Source organism: Hippocampus guttulatus, chromosome 4, assembly GCF_054856545.1.
Source record: "Hippocampus guttulatus isolate MCC_2025c chromosome 4, RoL_Hgut_1.0, whole genome shotgun sequence".
Lineage (NCBI taxonomy): Eukaryota > Metazoa > Chordata > Actinopteri > Syngnathiformes > Syngnathidae > Hippocampus > Hippocampus guttulatus.
In genome coordinates, this window is record NC_141264.1 from 24,473,918 (window position 1) to 24,494,517 (window position 20,600).

General features: G+C 47.4%; 1 protein-coding gene across 2 annotated transcripts in view; it reads left to right on the forward strand.

Moving 5' to 3' along the window:
- Positions 1-20,363, forward strand: part of wnt7bb (wingless-type MMTV integration site family, member 7Bb) — a 36,340-nt gene extending 15,977 nt beyond the window's left edge. For both annotated transcript variants that reach the window (XM_086109333.1, XM_086109332.1), the window contains exons 3-4: positions 15,429-15,700; positions 18,849-20,363. In XM_086109333.1, the coding sequence (XP_085965459.1) occupies positions 15,429-15,700; positions 18,849-19,328 (752 nt within the window). In that variant the 3' untranslated portion in view covers positions 19,329-20,363. The remainder of the gene's footprint in view (positions 1-15,428; positions 15,701-18,848) is intronic.
- The last annotated feature ends 237 nt before the right edge of the window (positions 20,364-20,600 follow it).

The following is a 20,600-nucleotide window of genomic DNA, read 5'->3' on the forward strand; positions in this document are numbered from 1 at the left end:
GCCGAAAGTCATGTTCCCTTTGCAGAGGATAAAGAATACATGGCTGATTATTGTTAGATATTCTGAGGTTTATGGCACCCCAACAGACACGCTAATTTGTCTCAGCATTACATTCGTGGGCTGAAAGACTAAGCTACCTTGCTGCTTTAAATGCACAAATTGTCATTCTCATGGTTTTATGTTTAGTTGTTTGAGAGTGGCCAAAAAAAACCCCAGAATGCCCAAAGCCTCTTTTTTTGAAGAACTGCTCAGTATTTGCCAAAAATACTGCTTGGTGTGAATCACCATACAGAGTTTGTGTCGCAAGTCAAAGCAAAAAACAAACAACCCCCACCCACCCCCCCCAAAAAAAAGGTCAGCCGAACCAGGGCTCATATGGTGAAACATTTGTCATATCACAGGCACAGCACTGTCAATTAATTTTCTCATCGATAAAGTGGAAGCGGATCATTTCCTGCGGCCCCGCTGATCATCTCTCATGGCGGGCGGAGCCTCGCGGGAAATATTGTCTGAATCGCCGTACTACACAAAAGTCATCTGACTGCGCTCCACGCGGTATTTGTTTTGTCGAAGCAGCGGGTGGGCAGTATTTGGCCTCACCCGTTGTTCAAAAAGCAATCCTGTTGCATTTATTCAACAGTCGAGCGGTTCGGCACTCAAGTTGTGGCCCTTTTAAAACGGATCTTAAAAGGACCCTTTTTGACCTATTTGCACTCTTTCAAACAGCAGCGCACTTGATGTCGGGGACTGGAGCTTGAAAATGGACACCTTTCAGCGGCTACACTCCGCATCAAAGACCGGCGTCATAAAAACGCAGCGCTCCGGTTACCCTGTTGTTTGACTTTCCAGCCAGTTTGTCACCGGCCTCACTCGGGCTTCGCCCAGCTTGAAAGGGCTTTGTGTTGTTGTGCCGGCAGTGAGCTATTACACGAGTTTGATGTTGCTGTCAGCGAAGAAAGCAATGGCTGCCATTACACTTGCGCAGGTTAGCTCGCTTTGCCGAGGGATGGCAGTTGGGTGTTTTGTGGGTTCACATGATCTTAAAATCCACAAAATAATTAGAAATATGTTTATTGATAGGGAGAGATAAAACAAAAGTATCTTATAAAAAGTATCGGAACGTACATTGACACCATTTAGACGTGTTAATAGAAAACGTTAAAAGCCATTGAAAAGTAAAGAAATAATTGTAGGTTTCTAAAATGACTAAAAAGGGGGAAAAATGATAAAAAATTTCTTTAGAGGACCTTAAACAAAGGTATCAGTAAAAAAAATAAAAAAAGTGGATTGAAAAGGATTTACAATTGGGATTAACCTCTAGTTCTGTTGGCAGCTTCTTCCATTTGTGTGCAGCATCACAACGAAATGCTGCTTCACCGTGTTTACTTTGAACTCTGGGCTCCACTAACTGACCCGAGGAGGCAGATCTCAGAGCCCGATTGTGTTTGTATTCTAACAGCATTTTTTTTTCACGTATTCAAGACACAAACCATTCCGTAATTTATAGACCAGTCGCAGAAATTTCAAATCTATTCTGCAGCTCAATGTCCTGCAGTGGATCCTCTAAAATGCAGCACAACCCATTGCTGGGACGACCGTTGACCTCCTAGTTGTGCAAAAAGAAGATCATCGCTGTAAAATGTAAAAACGGAAACCATCCACCTGATGCTCGTCTGAACCGAGGTCAAGCGTGCAGCCATGCATGAAGTTTCGTGCGACTTTACAGGCACATTTGCCTGTAAATTTAGCATTAGAATCACGAGCCAAAACAAATACAACGGGAGTGGAATGTAGGCGCCCAAACGGGAGAATGGCCGGACAATAACGGGCGTGTTCATATCTGTATTTTCCCCATCCTCCCACGATTGTAGCAACTAGCGCCTCCTCGGCAGCCCCCTTGTCTTTCATCCACCTCCGCCATCCGCAAGCCAGCGGGCGAATCCACCTGCCAAGGGCCCCGACAAAAAAAAAAGGAAAAAAAAGTGCATCCAGTCAGATAAAGGATGTTTACGTCAGCGCCTTCATTGAAAAGCACTTGTGTGGAAAGAGCTCCTGGAGACTGAGGTGGGGGGGGGCGGGGGGCAGTGGAGGGGAAAGGTCAGCGCAGATAGACTGAGACAGGAGGAGGACCATCAGTGCAAAAGTGACTGCTAACGTGCTAGCTTGTTATTTGCCTCGCCTCTTATGATGGGAATAAGGCCCGAGTGCTGACATGCAGTGAATGAAAGAAAAAGAAAAAAAAAATCCCTCGTCACGCTGAATGAAAGGCATGCAATTACGATCCCCCCGGTAATTGCCGTACTATTGTTTTGGGAGTAGCCATTAATTGCGAGTTGTGGTCGCGAGCCGCGACACAATGCTCGCACATTTTAAACGCATTATGGGAGCGCCCGCCCTCTTCTCGGAATCGCCTCATGGCCGTTTGTGTTGAAATCATACCCTCGCATGTATGACAAGTGCGGTCCGAGCAAAAGCTAATAATGACCTGGCAACGGGACGTGAAATGTATTTTTCGATGACGGCTATGTTCCGTTCACGCTTTATTTCCTCGGCCTGACAAAGGAAAAGGAAATGAGAGTTGAAGTGTTGAGTTAGACGGGTTGACACTGTCGAAAACACACACCGGGGAGATGGAATTGAAGTGGACGTTGTCGTGGGAGTCTGTTCGATGTGTGCACCGCAGGGACAAAAGTATTGGGACAGCCGGAAAGTCGACCGACAGCATGTGAGGAACGTACCAAAATCGGGATCTTGAAGAACACTTGTCAAGTCACCAATGGATGATGAGTGTCAATGAACAATGAATTTTTATTTGAACATCGGGGGGGGGGGGACTATTAAAAATCACAAGAATAACGATCATTTAAAAATCAATAACGGACAAGCAAAATTGACATGGAGCAGCGAACAGCAGTTTTGCGGCCTCCGAAGGGAGAGTGGGAAGTCTCGATTTATTTCAATTCCAGCGTGTCTCCTTGTTTTCTTAATTTGTACATCTTTTGGATGTGGTAAAAAGAATACTCAAGACAATAACGGGAGTGACGATAATAAACAGCCACATAAGAGATCATATAAAATAATAAGTACTCGAAGACAGGGGTGTGAAATTCATTTTTGGTTTCCCTCAGAGGGTCGTTATGACGGGGAAACCAAAAACATGTGACATCCTCTCTCTGATTATTACATTTGCACAACACGTTGATGCGTTACGACTTTTGAAATCAGGAATCAAGGGTAATTATTCTTATTTATTGATTTGAAATTGTTGTTTAAAAGACGGCGGCCCGCCGGGCAAGTGGTAAGCGCGTCGACCTCAGAGTGCAGAGGTTGTGGGTTCGACCCCGGCTCCGGCCTTTCTGTGTGGATGTTCTCCCTGTGCCTGGGTGGGTTTTCTCCGGGTACTCCGGTTTCCTCTCACATTCCAAAAACATGCATGGCAGGCTGATTGAACACTCTAAATTGTCCCTAGATGTGAGTGTGAGCACAGATGGTTGTTCGTCTCTGTGTGCCCTGCGATTCCGCTGGCAAACGGTTCAGGGTGTCCCCCGCCTACTGCCCGAAGGCAGCTGGGATAGGCTCCGGCACTTTCTGAATGGATGTTTAAGCATTGTTATTTAGCACATGTGACAATTTGAAATGTTGGGATAGAATCCAGCAAGGATCATGAAAATTGACACATGATTTGCTATTGCGGGCCGCAGAAAGTGACGTGGTGGGCCGGATCTGGCCCCGGGGGGTGGGTTTGTACACCACCGTTACAAATCCACGTAGACAACAAGAAGACAACAATAATTAAAAACAAGGGACCAAACAAGTACTCTGTGCTCTCCTCTGCATGCTAATCGTTAGCTCAAGCGACAGGTTTTCTATGGGGTTTACGTCTGGGGACTGAGACAGTCAGGGGAGGAGCTTAAAGTTTGGTCTGCTGAGACATTCCTACCGTTTTCAGGATATGAAGAGGATTTAAAAAAAAAAAAAAAAGAGCGGAGACAGCGTCCGCCTTATCAGAACTGGTCAACATTTTTAACGCCGCGCACTGAAGGCCCCACTTGCTGTTCAGCTTCTGTCTGCCCTTTTCCAAGCACATTTATGATGCATGATTCACGGGTCGGCTTCGTATTCCAGCGCCGCGCTGTGAGAACCGTTGCCGACTCAGTTGTCTGATAGCGTGCGGCTGAACATGTGGTAATGATGCGTGCATTGTGCAGAGGTGGAAGAGCAGCGGCGGCGGCGGCGGCGGCGGTGGACGCAGGCCCGTTTTTCAGCCCATCATCATGTGGTCGCCCGCGATCCTGTCTGACCGTCCTCGGCGTGCGGGCCAGAGAAAACACCACCGCTTGTGTGCGCAGTCTTTCCTTTCACCGCGTCAGATAGCGGAGCGGGATGCCTCGTCTTTGTTATCCGCTGTGTGGGCTGGCCAAAGGTCATCTCCCGCATCGCGCGACGTGCGCCCGTATCTAGGGCGGGGACCTCCCTCGCCTTCCCCTGCCTCCACACGTTTGCTGTCGTTGTTCATTCATTCATTCATTCATTCGCTCGCTCTCAAAGTGCGCGGGTGAGTCGGGAGTTTCGCTCCTCGGTCTGCTGACGCGGCCCCCTTGGGGTTGCTCTGCGGAACGACCCACCCATCACCCCCCCCCCCCTCCCCCCCGTCATCCCGCCGTCCCGTACCCCGCGGCGCTGCGTTATCGGTGGGATCTGCGTCCGTCTGTGTCTGCCATCGCCGCTAGACGCTGAAGGAAGCAGGATGCGAGAGGATCAACTGTAATCTCGCAGCACGCTTTGTTCCGCACAATCACTGTATTCTCTACACGCGGGACATTTAGATGTGCCAACAATCACACGGCTACTGGACCACGGAGGTGATGGACTGCGCAGGGTGGTCGTTGAGTTGCCTTACACCAAGAAGGTTCTGGGTTCGAATCTGTGTTGGGACAGGTTTTTTTTGGTCAAAGGTGCAGCTTCCTTCAACACTCCATACACATGTATTTTCCCGTCACACAAGGCTGAAGTCACCTTCCGTATTTACAAAATTAATCATTTGTAGCGTAGTGGTTCAAGTAGCAGGGATTCATGAAGCTGGTATGGGGTTGTTTCCCCATGCATCGCCCCAGTCCCAATATGTGGTAAGGGCAGACAGTCCAGGGTTCGGTCCACTTATCCAAGTCTCATTGATGATTGAATTTTAATCCTAAAAATTTACATAGTGGACTATAGCGGTGTGGTGGCTCGCATTGTAGACTTAAATACTGATGGTATGGGATAGATTGCCTTTTTCACAACCTGTGGAAACGGCTCACAGTTCAAAGGGTAGTCCAGGTATCCAAGACTCGTTGACGATGCTAAATTTTTGTCATCAATATTTACAAATTAGGCCGCGGTCGTGTAGTGGTTCACAGACTTAAAATACTTCTGGCATGGGATGAATGATTGACTGTTGAGCAAACCTTTGCCGAGTCCATGTATCTAAGCTTCACTGATGTGTAAAATCACCTTCACAAAATATGTATTTACTAGTGTGGTGATTCACATCATGGAATTTATTGCAGCTGGCGTGCTGTCGTTTCCTCTGTGCTGCTTACACCGTTGGGATTGACTGCTGAACAGTTCACGGCACATTCCAGGTATCTAAAGTATTCTCAACGCAAGTTAGTCTTCAATCTTTACTTTAAAAACAGGTCAATGGTTCGCATCGTGGTTCACATAACAGACTTAGACAAAGTGTGGCCGATATGGGATCAGTTCCCCCTCCTTTCCCCATTGACAATTACACCGTCCAGCGTGTGTCATCGGTGACTCGAAATTGTCTTCCATGTCACAAAACAGGGTATTGATAGCGCAGTGCAGCTGGCTGGCAGTGCTCCATTGACAATCACCCATGTGACTGAGTGCTGAAAGTATTCACGACTTGAAATCGTCTTCACTGTTTACCCCCCCCCCCCCAAAGTCAGTGTTAGTGTAGCGGTTCACAAATCCTTACAAAATCCTGAAGAGTGTATGTTCCATCTTCTATAGTGTCATTTCTGCAGGGCGGTTGTAATTACTGGAATATCTCCGGCACATTTGTAGATGTATAGGTGAGGCCGCGCTTCAGGCTCATTACTAGGATAAAAACCGAAGGATTGGAGTTTTCTGTGCCTGTTTAAACAAGTCGGGCAGCTCCGCGTGCACCTCGGGGGGGTATTGAGCAGATGCCGACTGCCAACTCAATCTTCTCTGCCTGGGAGGTGGCTCACTTCTCACCGATGCGTTGGGGAGAATTGTTTTAGCTTCAGCGCTATTCCGTCGGTCTAGCGTGTAGGTGCCTGCGGTGTGTGTCGCCGGGCCATGAGCGTGTCACGTCGCCACAAGCACAACGTGGGACGGCGGATGTTTCTGGTAAAACAATATTATTTTTATTGTACCAGCAACAAGGCTGAGCTAATAATTCACGCTGCAAACCTCACGGACCGCAAACGTTGTCTGTAATTTGCTGGGAGCGTACGATACGTTCATAGCAACCGTACAGAGTCCGGGCAACGGAAAACAGTAGCGCAGCATCGAAACGAGGGGTTTTCCTTCGACTTTCCTGCCGTCCCCCTTTTTTTTTTCGACCGAGGCCTCTCAGACGTGGAGACACAGTGTCAGCGCTGGCACGGCCACATCGGGACTGTTTATTCTAATGTAAAATGTGGAAACTAAAGTCGACGATGTTGATTTTTGAAAATTGGCATTTCCAATACATTGTAGGCTGCTTTTCGGCGGGAAGTTTCTTGGTCGAAAAATAGGGGCTTTATTCTGGAGAGTTAGATTTGCTCTTTTAGGAAAAAAGACTCGAAATCAGGGCTGTCATACTGAAATTGTAGTTGTCATTTTCCTCACACTCCACAAAGCCATGGCGTGCAAATCATTGCGTCTTCACACCAATTTAGTCTTCATTGACCCTAACGTGTATGTTTTTGAATGTGAGAGAAGCTCGAGTACCGCGTGATTTACGTCCCCATAGGGCCCTGTGCACCTTCTATGAGCGCAATTAGGGGCGTTTGCGCCGCTGTGGGAGTGAAAACAGCTGGCTTGCTTCCCAGCCAAGCGGCTGGTTTCATAACCTTTAAACTCAGCGCTGGAGTGCCGTGCAGTTTTTGACATGCACAAAGCAGGGACAGAGTCTATGCAAGCAAAATACGTTAATGAGGAACTGCATGCAGATCTCCATGTGTGCATGATCTAAAGTTGAGCAGGGTGATCACAGATCACCCCTTTGAAGTGGGCACTGGGAGACCCCCCCCCCCCGATCTATTGTGTCTGTGTGTGAAGACAGCATGCCTGCCAAGCCCTGGGGGCTTTTTTTTTTTAAAGCATCTATAATAAAGATGATGATAATGTATTCAGTGAATTGATTTCTACAATGATTTAGAGAGTTCAGTGTCATCATATTTTCGAATAATATTTGACGACATCCACCACACATGTCTCCGGAGCTCAGAATATGTCTGCCTGCACCTTGATCAAATCCGCCCAAATCGCTTTCCACCACATGCGCCACAACTTAGACCCGCTCCACGCCGGTCCAAAGTCTAGTGAATTTTTTTTCCCCAAATTGTCAAGTGCGCCTGGGGCGCGTCAAAGAAAATGCCCTCGGTCCAACACCAAGCGCGAAATATGAAAATAGATCCTATCTAGTTAAATAACTATTCACACTCACATTCAAAGCTAAGGACAATATATTGTGTGATTAACCGAACATGCACGCAGTATTGTCATTTTCATTTCAATGAACAAACCGGCCGAGAAAAAGTCAAAGCAAGTCAGGAACTCAAATTCTCTTGTTTCGCTTTTGGGTTTCTTGCCAACAAATAAATAACTTATGTTCAATTCTAGCTGCCATTCCATCTTTCCAAATGAGGACAAGCACTACAGAAAAAAAAGATAAATGTGTGTTGATGTCAATATGTGTGTGAACGACGAGTGACTAGTCCAGGGCTTTCTCTGCTTCTCGCCAAAGAATGGTTTCCAGCCTCATGCCACCATATATCATGAACGTTTTGAGGTGTTCCGAGCAAGTTTTTACTTTAGAATTGCGTCGGGCTTTGCTGTGCCATACGTTGCCCTGTTCTTTCAGATCAAGTCCCAAGTGTGCAGGATGGCAACAGTTGGATCCCGAATCCCCGTGAAAACCATCATTCAAACGACAAAGCCAATGGTGGCCCAATACTTGTTGAACGTGACGTAGGACATTTTCTAGCCCGATGTTGGCCATCATGCTTCATGTTTTGTCAGCTCATGTGTAGAGACGCCCGGCGGCCAGCAGGTGACACTTTTCCCTTTGTTCACTGCAGCGCCATTTGTTTGCTCTGCATGTGCTTTCTGAGCCGCAACTCCCAGTTCATTGCTGTGTGTCTTTGTGTGTGTGTGTGTGTGTGTGTGTGTGTGTGTGTGTGTGTGTGTGTGTGTGTGTGTGTGTGTGTGTGTGTGTGTGTGTGTGTGTGTGTGTGTGTGTGTGTGTGTGTGTGTGTGTGTGTGTGTGTGTGTGTGTGTGTTGAGGTCGTGAGTGCATGTCCGGGATGGCCTTTAAAAAGCTTTCCCCTTCACGGCTCCATCAACAGGCGGGGAGGCCATTCAGCAGCACTGTTGGGCTCTGCTGTTAGTGTGTGTGTCTGTGTGTGTGTGTGTGTGTGTGTGTGTCTTTGCACAGTGCTGCAGTCTAACCAAATCTTCATTCTCCTTCTTTTTCCTTGCGACATTTCATGCCTTTTCACCTTTTGCTAGATATGTGGATGTTTTGGCGACTTGATGGAAAGGGGCAAAATGTTAGAAACATTCAGCACAGCCTACGGCCGCAATAATGAACACTTTGTTACATGTCTGCCCCTGCGACTGCGCCACTCAATTCAAACTGAGCTTTATTATCTTTATAAAGGCAGATTTTTTTTTGCTGCAGCTCAAATATGGCAACTCATTACACTGCCCAGAGGTACGGAATGAAGTCGTGGATGTGGAATGGGTGAGTGTATTTTGATAAAGTGGTACTTGACTGGCGGACAATTATAAAATGCTCATGAGACTGGTTTTCGTGTCTATTGTCTATGATCAAAGGCCATAGAAATGAATTGAGAGACTCTGCTAGGTACGGTCGTGGTGTAGCTAGCATTTCAGTATGAGTACTTGCGCGTGGGGGGGCTCCACTCAGGAGCCCGCCACGTCAAATGAGTCATTGAACGGATATAAGGCGATGTTTCCCCGGGTCAGTCGCCCATGGATGGCTGTTTTCACCAAAGTTGTGCTGCTCAGCTCAAAAGGAGCGGCTACCAGCTACCACCTCTGTCCGCTAGCAGCTAGGCTAGGCTAGCAGAGGCAGAGGAGGAGGGAATTCAAGGAGTGAAGGCAACTGGAAACCATGTTACGGTGGAACTTAACAGCTCAATTACCAGGAATATTGGAAAAGATTCGACAGCTTCAATGAAGCCCAACTTGCGTTGTGATGTCATGGCCTCTTTTATTATGAGTCATTATTTTTCATATAATACCGGACTCCTTTTCTTTACGAAAAGCAAGTAACATAAACAATGTTGGTGGTTATTTCAATGGGGAAATGTAGCTTGATATCCTTGATCCATTTGACAGCAAAACATAAATTTTCCTTTTTTTAAATTGAATGCATCTCAGAGTCTGGACGCTTTTCCAAAATGAAATCACTGCTTCTACTATGAACAGAGTCTTCTGTGACACAAGTCTCTCCACATTTGTAGGTGTAAGGTATGAGTACTTTTGCCACCTCTGCTAGCTTCAGCTGGCAAAACAGCACCATGGAGTTCATTCCTCTTGCACTTCGTGCCTCTCCGTTCCCCCTTTTGTCAGCAGCCCTGACTTGACCGTGCCCTGCAGGCGGACGAGGACAGCGAGGCCGACTGAGGTCAGCTGGCCCCGCCGCTTCCACCCGCCGACACAAGTGTCGACGCTCGTAAATCTTGCCGTGCCGTGTCATGAGAAATTTGTCCCAGCGGCGTGCCCGCCTCCTGCTCCAAAAAAGCCAGACTGGAGCTCCAGTGGCGAGCCGCGACATCTTTTTGCGTCCCCTCTCCTCCCCCCGCCACTGACGTCACGGGCATCGCCGCATAGGCAGGCAGGTGTCCAAAGTGCTGTGGTCAGTACATATGGAGGCTCCCATCCGAGTTAGTCACTTACACTCGGATGTGAGTTTTAACCTGGCATCCTGATGTTTGACTACTGTTGGCTGGCAAAATAGATCGCTTTCCTTGCGCACATACATGGCACTTTTTTTAACCATCCATTCATTCATTTTCTGGATTCGCTTCTCCCCACAGGAGGCTGGAGCCTCTCCCAGCTGCCTTCGGGCAGTAGGCGGGGTACACCCTGAACTGTTTGCCAGCCAATCGCAGGGCACACAGAGACGAACAACCATCCGCGCACAAACCTAGGGAGAATTTGGCGTGTTCAATCAGCCTGCCATACATGTTTTTGGAATTTGGGAGGAAACCGGAGTACCCAGAGAAAACCCACGCTGGCACATGGATAACATGCAAACTTCACACAGGAAGGCCGAAGCTGGAATTAAAACCGCCGCTACGTTATCATCCAAGCTAGTTTCTCGTCTTATGTCAATGTTCCCGAGGAGGCAGATGGTCCATTAACCCGCCGTGCCGAAAACCCACGCAGGCCCGGGGAGATCCCCAAAGATGTGCATTTTAAAATGAACCTACAGACGGCGCTTTCAGTAGGTGTAAAACGCAGGATTACAGAGGATAACATTCAATTACAAGAACAAAATAATAGTTTTGCTGAAACTCTTTGTACTTCCTATTTTGTTCTTAATTTGCAAATTGCCATCTCGTGATCGATGGAAATTTCCAACTTTGTAAATACTCAGAATTTTGCAACCCCATGACCATCACCTGTCTTTGCTAAGACTGCTTTCAAACACAATCCCTCCCGCCCCCCACCCCCTTATTTGCTTTGCGTAACAGACACTTGCCTCTACACTCCATCAGACATCTGTTTTAATATTCCGCCATTCTTCCCTCTCGCTCGTTTCCAAGTTCACTGAGGTTTTTCTGGTCACTCCAAATTTCCATTGGCAGCAAGCGAGGCAACCCCAGGGTGGTTCCTCCTGGAGGGCTTTCAGGACACTGGGGCCAGCCTCTTGAGAGTTAAGACGGGTGCCTTTTTCTCCGCGGTGGCTTCCTCGCCAAAAGAAGGCCCTTCCTCCTCTAAGGGCACGGCGAGTACACTCGCACGCACTTCAGCGCGGGATAGGCTGTTTCAAAACAGTGTGTTGCGGTTGGATTTTTCATCACCCCACCCTTGTGTTTGGCGGTGAATGCAGCAAATTCTGAACTCGGGATTGAGGTCTTCCACAACTGCATCGATTTGGGCGGAACAACTCCGATTTGTTTCGTGATTGATGAGGTGGCACCCCAGGAATGACAAATGACAAATCGTCCGTTTTCAAGCGGTGTCTCGGGGGACATATTTTTGAAAAAGGACTTTTTTCATTGCCTGTATACAAATAATCCCGTGTAGTGCCTGGCCCTGCACACCCTCTGCGTGTGAATTTAAACGTGCCAAACACCGAAACTGATTGCGGCCCGCTTTTTAAACATGGTGTCAACATTTGAACACCCAAAATTTGCATGTGGTAAACGTAATGTAAATCATGTAAATGTAAATCATGGCATCAAACTAAAAATGGAAAGAGCCTTGAAATGCCCCTCCCACACGCTGTTATCACAATGAAACAACAACAAAAAAATTCCAGTTAAAAAAAAAAAAACTGTCGAAGTTGCTGATGGTGTAGTGATACGTTCTGTGTGCGGGCAGCGTGTGATCAGCGTGGATGCGGGTATGAGGGGTTGTTTGTCTCTTTAAGTCCCCTGCGACTGACAGGCGACCAATTAAGGGTGTCTTCCGCTTTCCGTCCAAAGTCAGCTGGGATAGGTTCCCTTCAGTCCTCTGGAACCCTATTCAGTGTTGAAAATAGATGGATGGGTGTAAATATGGGGAAGTCAACCCCCCAAAAAAAATGAATACATGGAAGGCAAGTACATTGCGTTGCAATTTTCACACATTGAGTCACAATCGAACCAGGAAGAATCAAGAATGCAATTTTTCTTTGATTCAGGAAATGGCCTTTTAAAATATAAATGAGCGCACATCGCTTTTTACGACTGATCAACCATGGCGGAGGTCTGTGCTCCAGGGTACTCTTTGTGAGTCATCACGAATTGAGTCATCACCCCCCCACCCCCCTTATCCCTCCACCCCGAATGCACATGGTAGGGTCCGTCCGTCTTTTGGAACCAGAGAGTCATCTACTCATTAACAAGAATACAGAAAACACATTCAGAGTTCAGTTTTTTTTCTGTTTTTTTTTTTGAAGAATGTGTATGCATCACGATGGAAACAATCTCTTTGCCCCCAGACCGCAACGGTATAGTGTCTTGTCTGTCTCACATCAGCCACTATTAAATAGGAAGTAGCCTGCGAGCTAATTTATGATTTTTTTTTTCACTTCAAAGAAAATCAGTTTGAGTTATGATGTGACGCCCCCGACCCTCGAGTCAAAATGGTAATTAAGACGGTTATTTATATTGAACATCCCACCTCATTTTCCATAAATCACTAAGTGGATTGCCAACCGTCTGCTGACCCCAGATTTCAGTCGTTGTACTCGCCTTCATTTTTGTGAATGAGGAAGTAGCCTCCTAAATTACGGATGGACTTGGTCTTTGATGACTCAATGGGACCGTCCGTCAACGCAGGAAAATAATACGGGTCACTCCAAATCTTGACACTTGGGGCCCAATTTTGGAGATTTTCACTTGCCAGCGGTTTAGACATGAATGCCTGCATGTTGATATGTTGAGTTGTTCTAAGTGGGACGCCACAGGATACGACTATTCAAAGTGTCTTGTCTTTGGTGTGAAATACTGTACATGTGTTGAGTCCTATGGACTCTGTTGACTGGCGCGTCTCACCACGAGACGAGTGTGGCGGCTCGAGGTTGTGCGTCAATCCCCGACCGGGCATGCCCGCGGCTTCGCTATTAATCCCACAGGATAGGAAACTACGGGGTGGCTGATTTTTTTTTTTTTAATTGGGGGGGTGGCGAAAATATCTTTTTGACAGTTTAAAAAAAAATGCCTATGAGAATACAACAAGAGGTGAATGAGAAGGAAATTACATGGAAAACAGCTGCGCAGTGAGCAAGTGAACTTCCTCCGGTCTGCGTTGCCATGGTAGCCGACATGACTTGATGGGCTTCTATGAGCAAATGGGCTCCAACTCAGGAGAGCCAAATATTTGCAAGTGAGTGTATTACACAACATACATCCAAAGAAACGCTTTGCGCTCCGCATTGTTTCTGCTGCTCTGAGCCGCTCGAGTGAATGAAGGATTGAAGGGAGGCTGGTGCCGTCATAGCCCTCAGTCTGTTTTTGACTTGAAGAGGCCTTTTTAGACAAGAGGCCTTTGTGGCCGTGAGGGGAGTAGCTGAGGACTCTGGGATATCTCAGCCTCAGCCTTTGTGTTCACTACTCCACCTTGTCTCTCTCTCATGAAACAGGCCTAACCAAAAATAATGGGACCCCTCGAAAAATTTGAAAATAATGTTCAACCAAGGTGTGTCCTCTAATTAGCATCACAGTTGTCCTCAAACCAGTACGCAGTCGGTCGGCCTATTTAAAGGGTGACAAGTAGCCACTGTGCAGTTTGGTGACATGGTGTGTATCACACGCTTAACATGAACCACAGGAAGCAATGGAGGGAGTTAATCTCAGGAGATTAGACAGCAAATAATGTACAAGTACGTTACAGGTTAAGGCCATAGCGCCGTCTCCAAGCAGCTCGATGATGCCGTGACCACAGTTGCACATATTATTCCAAAATTTCTTGGAGTGGCTGCAGAAGGAAAATTGATATTAAATTAAAACAGAAATAACAAGAAAAAGAACCTGGAAAAGCCTCCAAAGAAAGTAAAGATGAACACCGCATATAAAGTACATCAGTGTCAGATAACATCATCCATAGTTATTTGAGCCCAGCTTCTGGGAGAACGTCCTATAGACAGACGAGACAAAATGGGAACTTTTTGCAAATTCACACCCGCTCTATGTTCAGACGCAAAAATGAAGCATACCGAGAACAGAACAGTGTGCTGACTATGAAATACGGAGGAGGCTCTGTTATGTTCTGGGGCTGCTTTGCTACATCCGGCACATGGTGTCTTGAATCCTTACGGTCTACAATGAAATCTCGAGACTCTCAAGGTATTCTGGAGAGAAATGTGTTGCCCAGCATCAGAAAGCTTGGTCACGTGCCACAGGATTGATCTAAATCCTTCTGAGCATTTGTAAAAGGAGCTGAAACATGCCTTCTGGAGACAGCCCCCTTCAAACCTGAGACAAGTGGAGCGGTTTTTCACATGAAGAGTGGGCCAGAATGCCTGTTGAAAGTTGCAAGAGTCTCATTGAAAGTTACAAATAAAAAAATCATTGATCGCAGTCATGACCTCAAAACCTGCAAAAAAAGAAAAAACGGTGCCATCGGTTTTTGTCCAGGCTTCTCCACTTCATGGTGTCTGCCATCGGCATCTCGTCGCTTCTCTCACACCGATGGCCCACTCATTGCATCATCTTGAAGCTTGGCAACATGTAATTGTGAGATCACGCCAATGTCCGGTTGCCTCACAAGGTCAAAAGCTGGCAGGGATGCAAGAATCTTCAAAACAAATCAAAGGAGATGCCAAAGCACCTGCTTTGTTGTCGGCGGAGGCAGCCGGACTCAAACATGGCGGTCGTTTGCGCTTCGGGTTGCTGCACACAAGGTGCAACCGTTGAGGAATTCAGCACTTTGGACAGCACCTAGACCAGCACTCACCGCACAAAAATTCCAACACTGCACTCCCAAAAGCGGGTCCCGGAATGCTTTGTGGTCAGAAATGGGACCGCATTCCTACAAAGGTGCAGTAGGCAACAGGGCAGGGCATTTCTTATCTGACCAAGATGTAAGCCTCGACTTATTTGTTCCGAAATGACAGCAATCATTTAGTCACCCCATAGAGACAATGTGCAGAGTACACGACAAAATAATCACTCTTTATTAGGCCCGCAATGGGAAATTCCAGTTTGACAGCAGCCAACTGGCAAGCTGTCAGCAGTGATGATCAGATGGAGGATTGGAGTACACATTTCTGCCACTATGGGGCGCCTAAGAATATGCTCCGGCCGCCACAAGACGTTACGTCAATTTCTCGGTCACCCTCCAAGACATACAAAGTGGCGCTTAGAGTCCTTTGATTTTTCTGGATGTGGCTCGCGGAAGAAAAGGATCCTGCGGTCAAATTGTCCATAGGTGTCAAAAGTCTTTTTTTTTTTTTTTTTTTTGCATCGGCCACCTCCTCAGACTTCCCAACCTTCTCTTTCCCCATTTTGCAGGCAGCCGGGAAGCGGCGTTCACCTACGCCATCACGGCAGCGGGCGTGGCCCACGCCATCACGGCGGCGTGCAGCCAGGGCAACCTGAGCCAGTGCGGCTGCGACCGGGAGAAGCAGGGCTACTACAATCAAGAGGAGGGCTGGAAGTGGGGCGGCTGCTCGGCCGACATCAAGTACGGCATCGAGTTCTCCCGCCGGTTCGTCGACGCCCGCGAGATTAAGAAGACCCCACGGCGCCTGATGAACCTGCACAACAATGAGGCGGGGAGAAAGGTATTCCCGAGTTGAATCAGGAAGGAGTTTGTGTGTGTGTGTGTGTGTGTGTGTGTGTGTGTGTGTGTGTGTGTGTGTGTGTGTATATATATATATATATATATATATATATATATATGGGCGGCCCGGTACTCCAGTGGTTAGCGCGTCGATCTCACAGTGCAGAGGTACCTGGTTCAATTCCAGCTCCGGCCTCCCTGTGTGGAGTTTGCATGTTCTCCCCAGGCCTGCGTGGGTTTTCTCCGGGTACTCTGGTTTCCTCCCACATTCCAAAAACATGCATGGCAGGCTGATTGAACACTCTAAATTGTCCCTCGGTGTGAGTGTGAGCGCGGATGTCTTGTTGGTCTCTGTGTGCCCTGCGATTGGCTGGCAAACAGTTCAGGGTGTCCCCCGCCTACTGCCCAAAGACAGCTGGGATAGGCTCCTGCACCCCCCGTGACCCTTGTGAGGATCAAGCGGTTCAGAAAATGAATGAATGAATGAAAAAATATATATATATATATATAAAATACAATACATACACATCCATCCATCCATTTTCTGATCCGCTTTATGCTCACAAGGGTTGCGGGGGCTATCCCAGCTGTCTTCAGGCAGTAGGCAGGGGACACCCTGAACCGGTTGCCAGCCAATCGCAGGGCACACACAGACAAACAACCATCCGCGCTCACGCTCACACCGAGGGACAATTTAGAGTGATCAATCAGCCTGCCATGCATGTTTTTGGAATGTGGGAGGGAATCGGAGTACCCGCAGAAAACCCACGCAGGCACATGGAGAACATGCAAACTCCACACAGGAAGGCCAGAGCTGGAATTAAAACCGCCGCTACGTTATCATCCAAGCTAGTTTCGTATGTCAATGTTCCCGAGGTGGCAGGATTTTGTTCAGCAAAGCCAAACAGTACTCGTGTTCACGTGTGGATGCCCAGATGTATTCAGCTACCCATTTATGAAACCAGAATAGCGTGAGACTCATAACGTGCTGATTGATCCGTCACGCTCTTGTTTGGCTCCAGTCACATTTCTACGCTGCCGTTTCTTTCCGTGGTAACGCTGGCCCGTACCGCAAACTCTGCTCGTCTGTATTCGGCACGCCGGCTGACAAGGGAGCGTGAAGAACAAAATGAAGTGACTCTTTTTCTGACAAATGGTTCGACGTGGATTTTTTTATTTTTTTTAAGTGGAGTCCGCGGCGGGATGCGTCTGCAGCAGTTGTACGCCCTTGCCAGAACGTAGCCCGTCATTCCTTGCAGATCGACAGTGTAGGTTGAGGCAACTTGCGATTTGTCATCATTTTCAGCACAAGTACCGTGGTGCCTCACTTCTGCAAACATTGACCTCTGTCGTCATTGAACTAAGACGTCACAAAACAAAATCCCAAACTGTATGTTGCCTAGTCAAAAGCATCTTCCCTGTGGACTGTCCATCATTGCGTATTGCACCACGTGTGCGCGCAAGCCAAGAAATTCCGTTGAAAAAAAGGGCTCTCTCCAGTCATAAAATCAAGACGAATGAGCTGATAAAAAGGCTCTTTTAACTGTGACCGGACGGTTATAAAAAGCTCTCAAACGTGCGTAAATCAGCCGTCGCTGTTTGATGTGATGTGTGGCGTGTGTGTGCGCGCTTTGACGGGCGGGCACGCTGGAAGTCGACGTTTCCATCTATTTGTCAGGAACTTCGGCGCGCCGCATTCCTTGTGGCTTTTCGGCTCTTTACATTTTTGGAAGTCTTCACCGCGTGGACCGGACCAGACTGGATCGCGAGCCTGCGGAGAATCAGCGAACAACTCCCGTGTCGTGTTTGTTTGATGAGGATAATGAGGTGGCAGGAAAAAAAAAAAATCCACTCTCGAGGGGAAAAAAAAAAAAACTCGCACACCATGCACCACAAAGTGCCACATCATGGAACAACTCATCTTTCGTCAATGCTCTCAACTTCAATTTCTCCTCAGTTTGCCCTTGAAATAAGAACAGCTTTGCCGTATTTTTTTTTTTCAAACAGTGAAATTAGATATCATGCGCGTATTGCCCATATGCTGATGTGTTGTAATGACTCTCGCATCTGCCCCGGAGAAATCTTTCCACTGTGACATCACACGTACTTGCTTGGTTGGGGACTACTCACTAACTGTCATCAGAAACAAACCACAACATTGGGATTTTGTTCAATTAATATTGGGGGGGGGGGGGTGGCTTCCAGAATGCACCATAACACACCATGAATGTTGGCAGTAGATGTGGACTAGTTAACTAGTCCATGTGTCGACTTTACTACTGCACTCTTGATGATTACAGCTCGAGGTCAATTAGGCATGGCGGTTCCCCGCGGCAAACAAGCAGCGGGGCTTTGACTGCACATGAATACTTGACAACCATCACCAAATATGCAAGTCGATCCACAGATATAACCAAAAACACAAGTGCAATGCACGCCCGTCTGAAAAGGCATCCGCTAACCCGAGCTAACGAGCGGCCGTTAAATTCAGCCGTCAGCAAACTCACCATCCGTCCACCTGCAAATTTGAAGTACCAAAAAAATTGTAGTGCAGTGGTGTCAGTCATTTTTGTCGCAGACCAGATTTTAGTTACAATTGCTCTAGGAGGGCCATTATGGCTGAAACCATATCAAGAAGTCGAGAATAACGGTTTATTCACCTATTGTTGAAGTTACTGTCATGACGGGTTTGGTAACAAGAAAATACCGAGAGCTTATTTATTACAAATAGAATTTGAAATGTTGGCGGACCACATAAAATGATGTGGCAGGCCAGATCTGGCCCCGGGCCTTAGGTTTGACACCCGTGCTGTCCTGGTTGATCAATAATCAGGTGTGATTGTGAGCGCGGATGGTTTTTCGCCGATGTGTGCCCGCGATTGGCTGGCAAAAACCAAAAAGACGTCTGAGATCGGCTCCAGCACGCCCGCGACCCTCATGAGGATTAGCGGAAAATTGATGGATGGAGGGATTGATACTTTACGCATGAGTGAAAATGAATATCGGCTTGAAATATCAGCTCTCAACCCCCCCTGACTACTAATAATCAGTATGTGCCCGGAAATGAAACATATCAGTCTACCCTCATCGCTCGTCTAGTTCATCCGCCTTGACCGGGGTTTTCATCCCAAATTTCTTCCATTCCACAGGTTCTAGAAGAAAGGATGAAGCTGGAATGCAAGTGCCACGGCGTCTCGGGCTCCTGCACCACCAAGACGTGTTGGACGACGCTCCCCAAGTTCCGGGAGATCGGCTACGTGCTCAAGGACAAGTACAACGAAGCCGTGCACGTGGAGGTGATGCGGGCCAACCGCCTGCGCCAGCCCAGCCACCTGAAGGTGAAGCAGACTCAGGGCTACCGCAAGCCCATGGACACGGACCTCGTGTACATTGACAGGTCGCCCAACTACTGCGAGGAGGACGCGGCCACGGGCAGCGTGGGCACCCAGGGCCGCCTGTGCAACCGCACCTCGCCGCACACGGATGGCTGCGACCTCATGTGCTGCGGGCGAGGCTACAACACGCACCAGTATACCAAAGTGTGGCAGTGCAACTGCAAGTTCCAGTGGTGCTGCTTCGTCAAGTGCAACACGTGCAGCGAGCGGACCGAGGTGTTCACCTGCAAGTAAAAGGACCAGGAGGCCCGATCGGGACCATTGACAGATTTTTGCCATTGACGCGATCGGCTCCTCACGGCATCGTTTTGCACACATGAATCTTTACGTTGCTTTTCACAGAGTAAAATGCAAACTCCCAGGATGCGACTTCATGCGAGGAGTGACTGCAAGATGAGGGACAGTCCACCCCCCCCCCTTCCGACCCCCACCCCCCAAAGGTGAGAAGTGCACTTGGGGATTTTTCAACACCCACCAGAGCCTCACGAATGGCAAAGTGCCATTCGTCAATGAGCGAAAACCTCAGTGGTTTTTTTTTTTTCTTTGAGCGCTGAAGTGGACATGGATGACCCTGGGGCGCACATTGGGACAGATTTTTGAAAGCAAGGTGCGTTGAGGTGTACCAAAAAAAAAAAACCAACCATATACTGTATATATACTGTGTATATACTGTATATGTATATAAATAATATATATATATATATATATATATATATATATACACAGTATATGTATGTATGTATGTATGTATATGTGAGCAGAGAACTCTGTGGAAGCCTCTGCTACCAACTGGAATAAGGTGGAGTTAATGTTAGTCTTCCAGTCACACTGGAACTGTCTGTACTGAACACTGAAAAATAAATTGTTTATTTATGTAATAGTATCTTTAAAAAAACAAAACAAAAAACAAAGCACTAACGGGTAGAGATGTCTCTTTTTTTTGTACTAAGTGTAAAGAAAGTACTTTAGGAGCTTTGACTGAAGCTGTATGTCTCTTAAGATCACACCCCCATTTGACCCTTTAACACCTCATCTTCTCTTGTTAAAAAGAGCATCGCCTAAAAACATGTCCGACGTTCCCAATGCTTTGGCTCTATTTAAAGTGTTGCATCGTGTGTTTTGTTCACGCGCCGTTGCTGGCGTGCAGCGACGTCTTGTTGGATGTTGGAGCGGCGGGAATGTTCCTGGAAAGCTGGATGTTGTTGTCGAGTGCTGCACTGATACTTTCTCTTCAGTCGTGCGAAATAAAAGTCCCCCTTTTGAAAAGTGCTCGCCAAGTCACGTTTGTTTGATGTTGTCGCAGACCTTTCCCCATATTGCCTGCACATACACTCGCTTAATATGACATTTAGATTCGCATTTAGCCATTTGCAGAGTGGACCAAAATGCGTTGAAACACTTTGACTAGAACTTCGCGGAAGACAAAAACAAATGTCGCAGAGCGCGTCAGATGTGATTTTTAGGATAAGAATGTTAAAATGTCCCACGTCAACTGATTTCACTGTT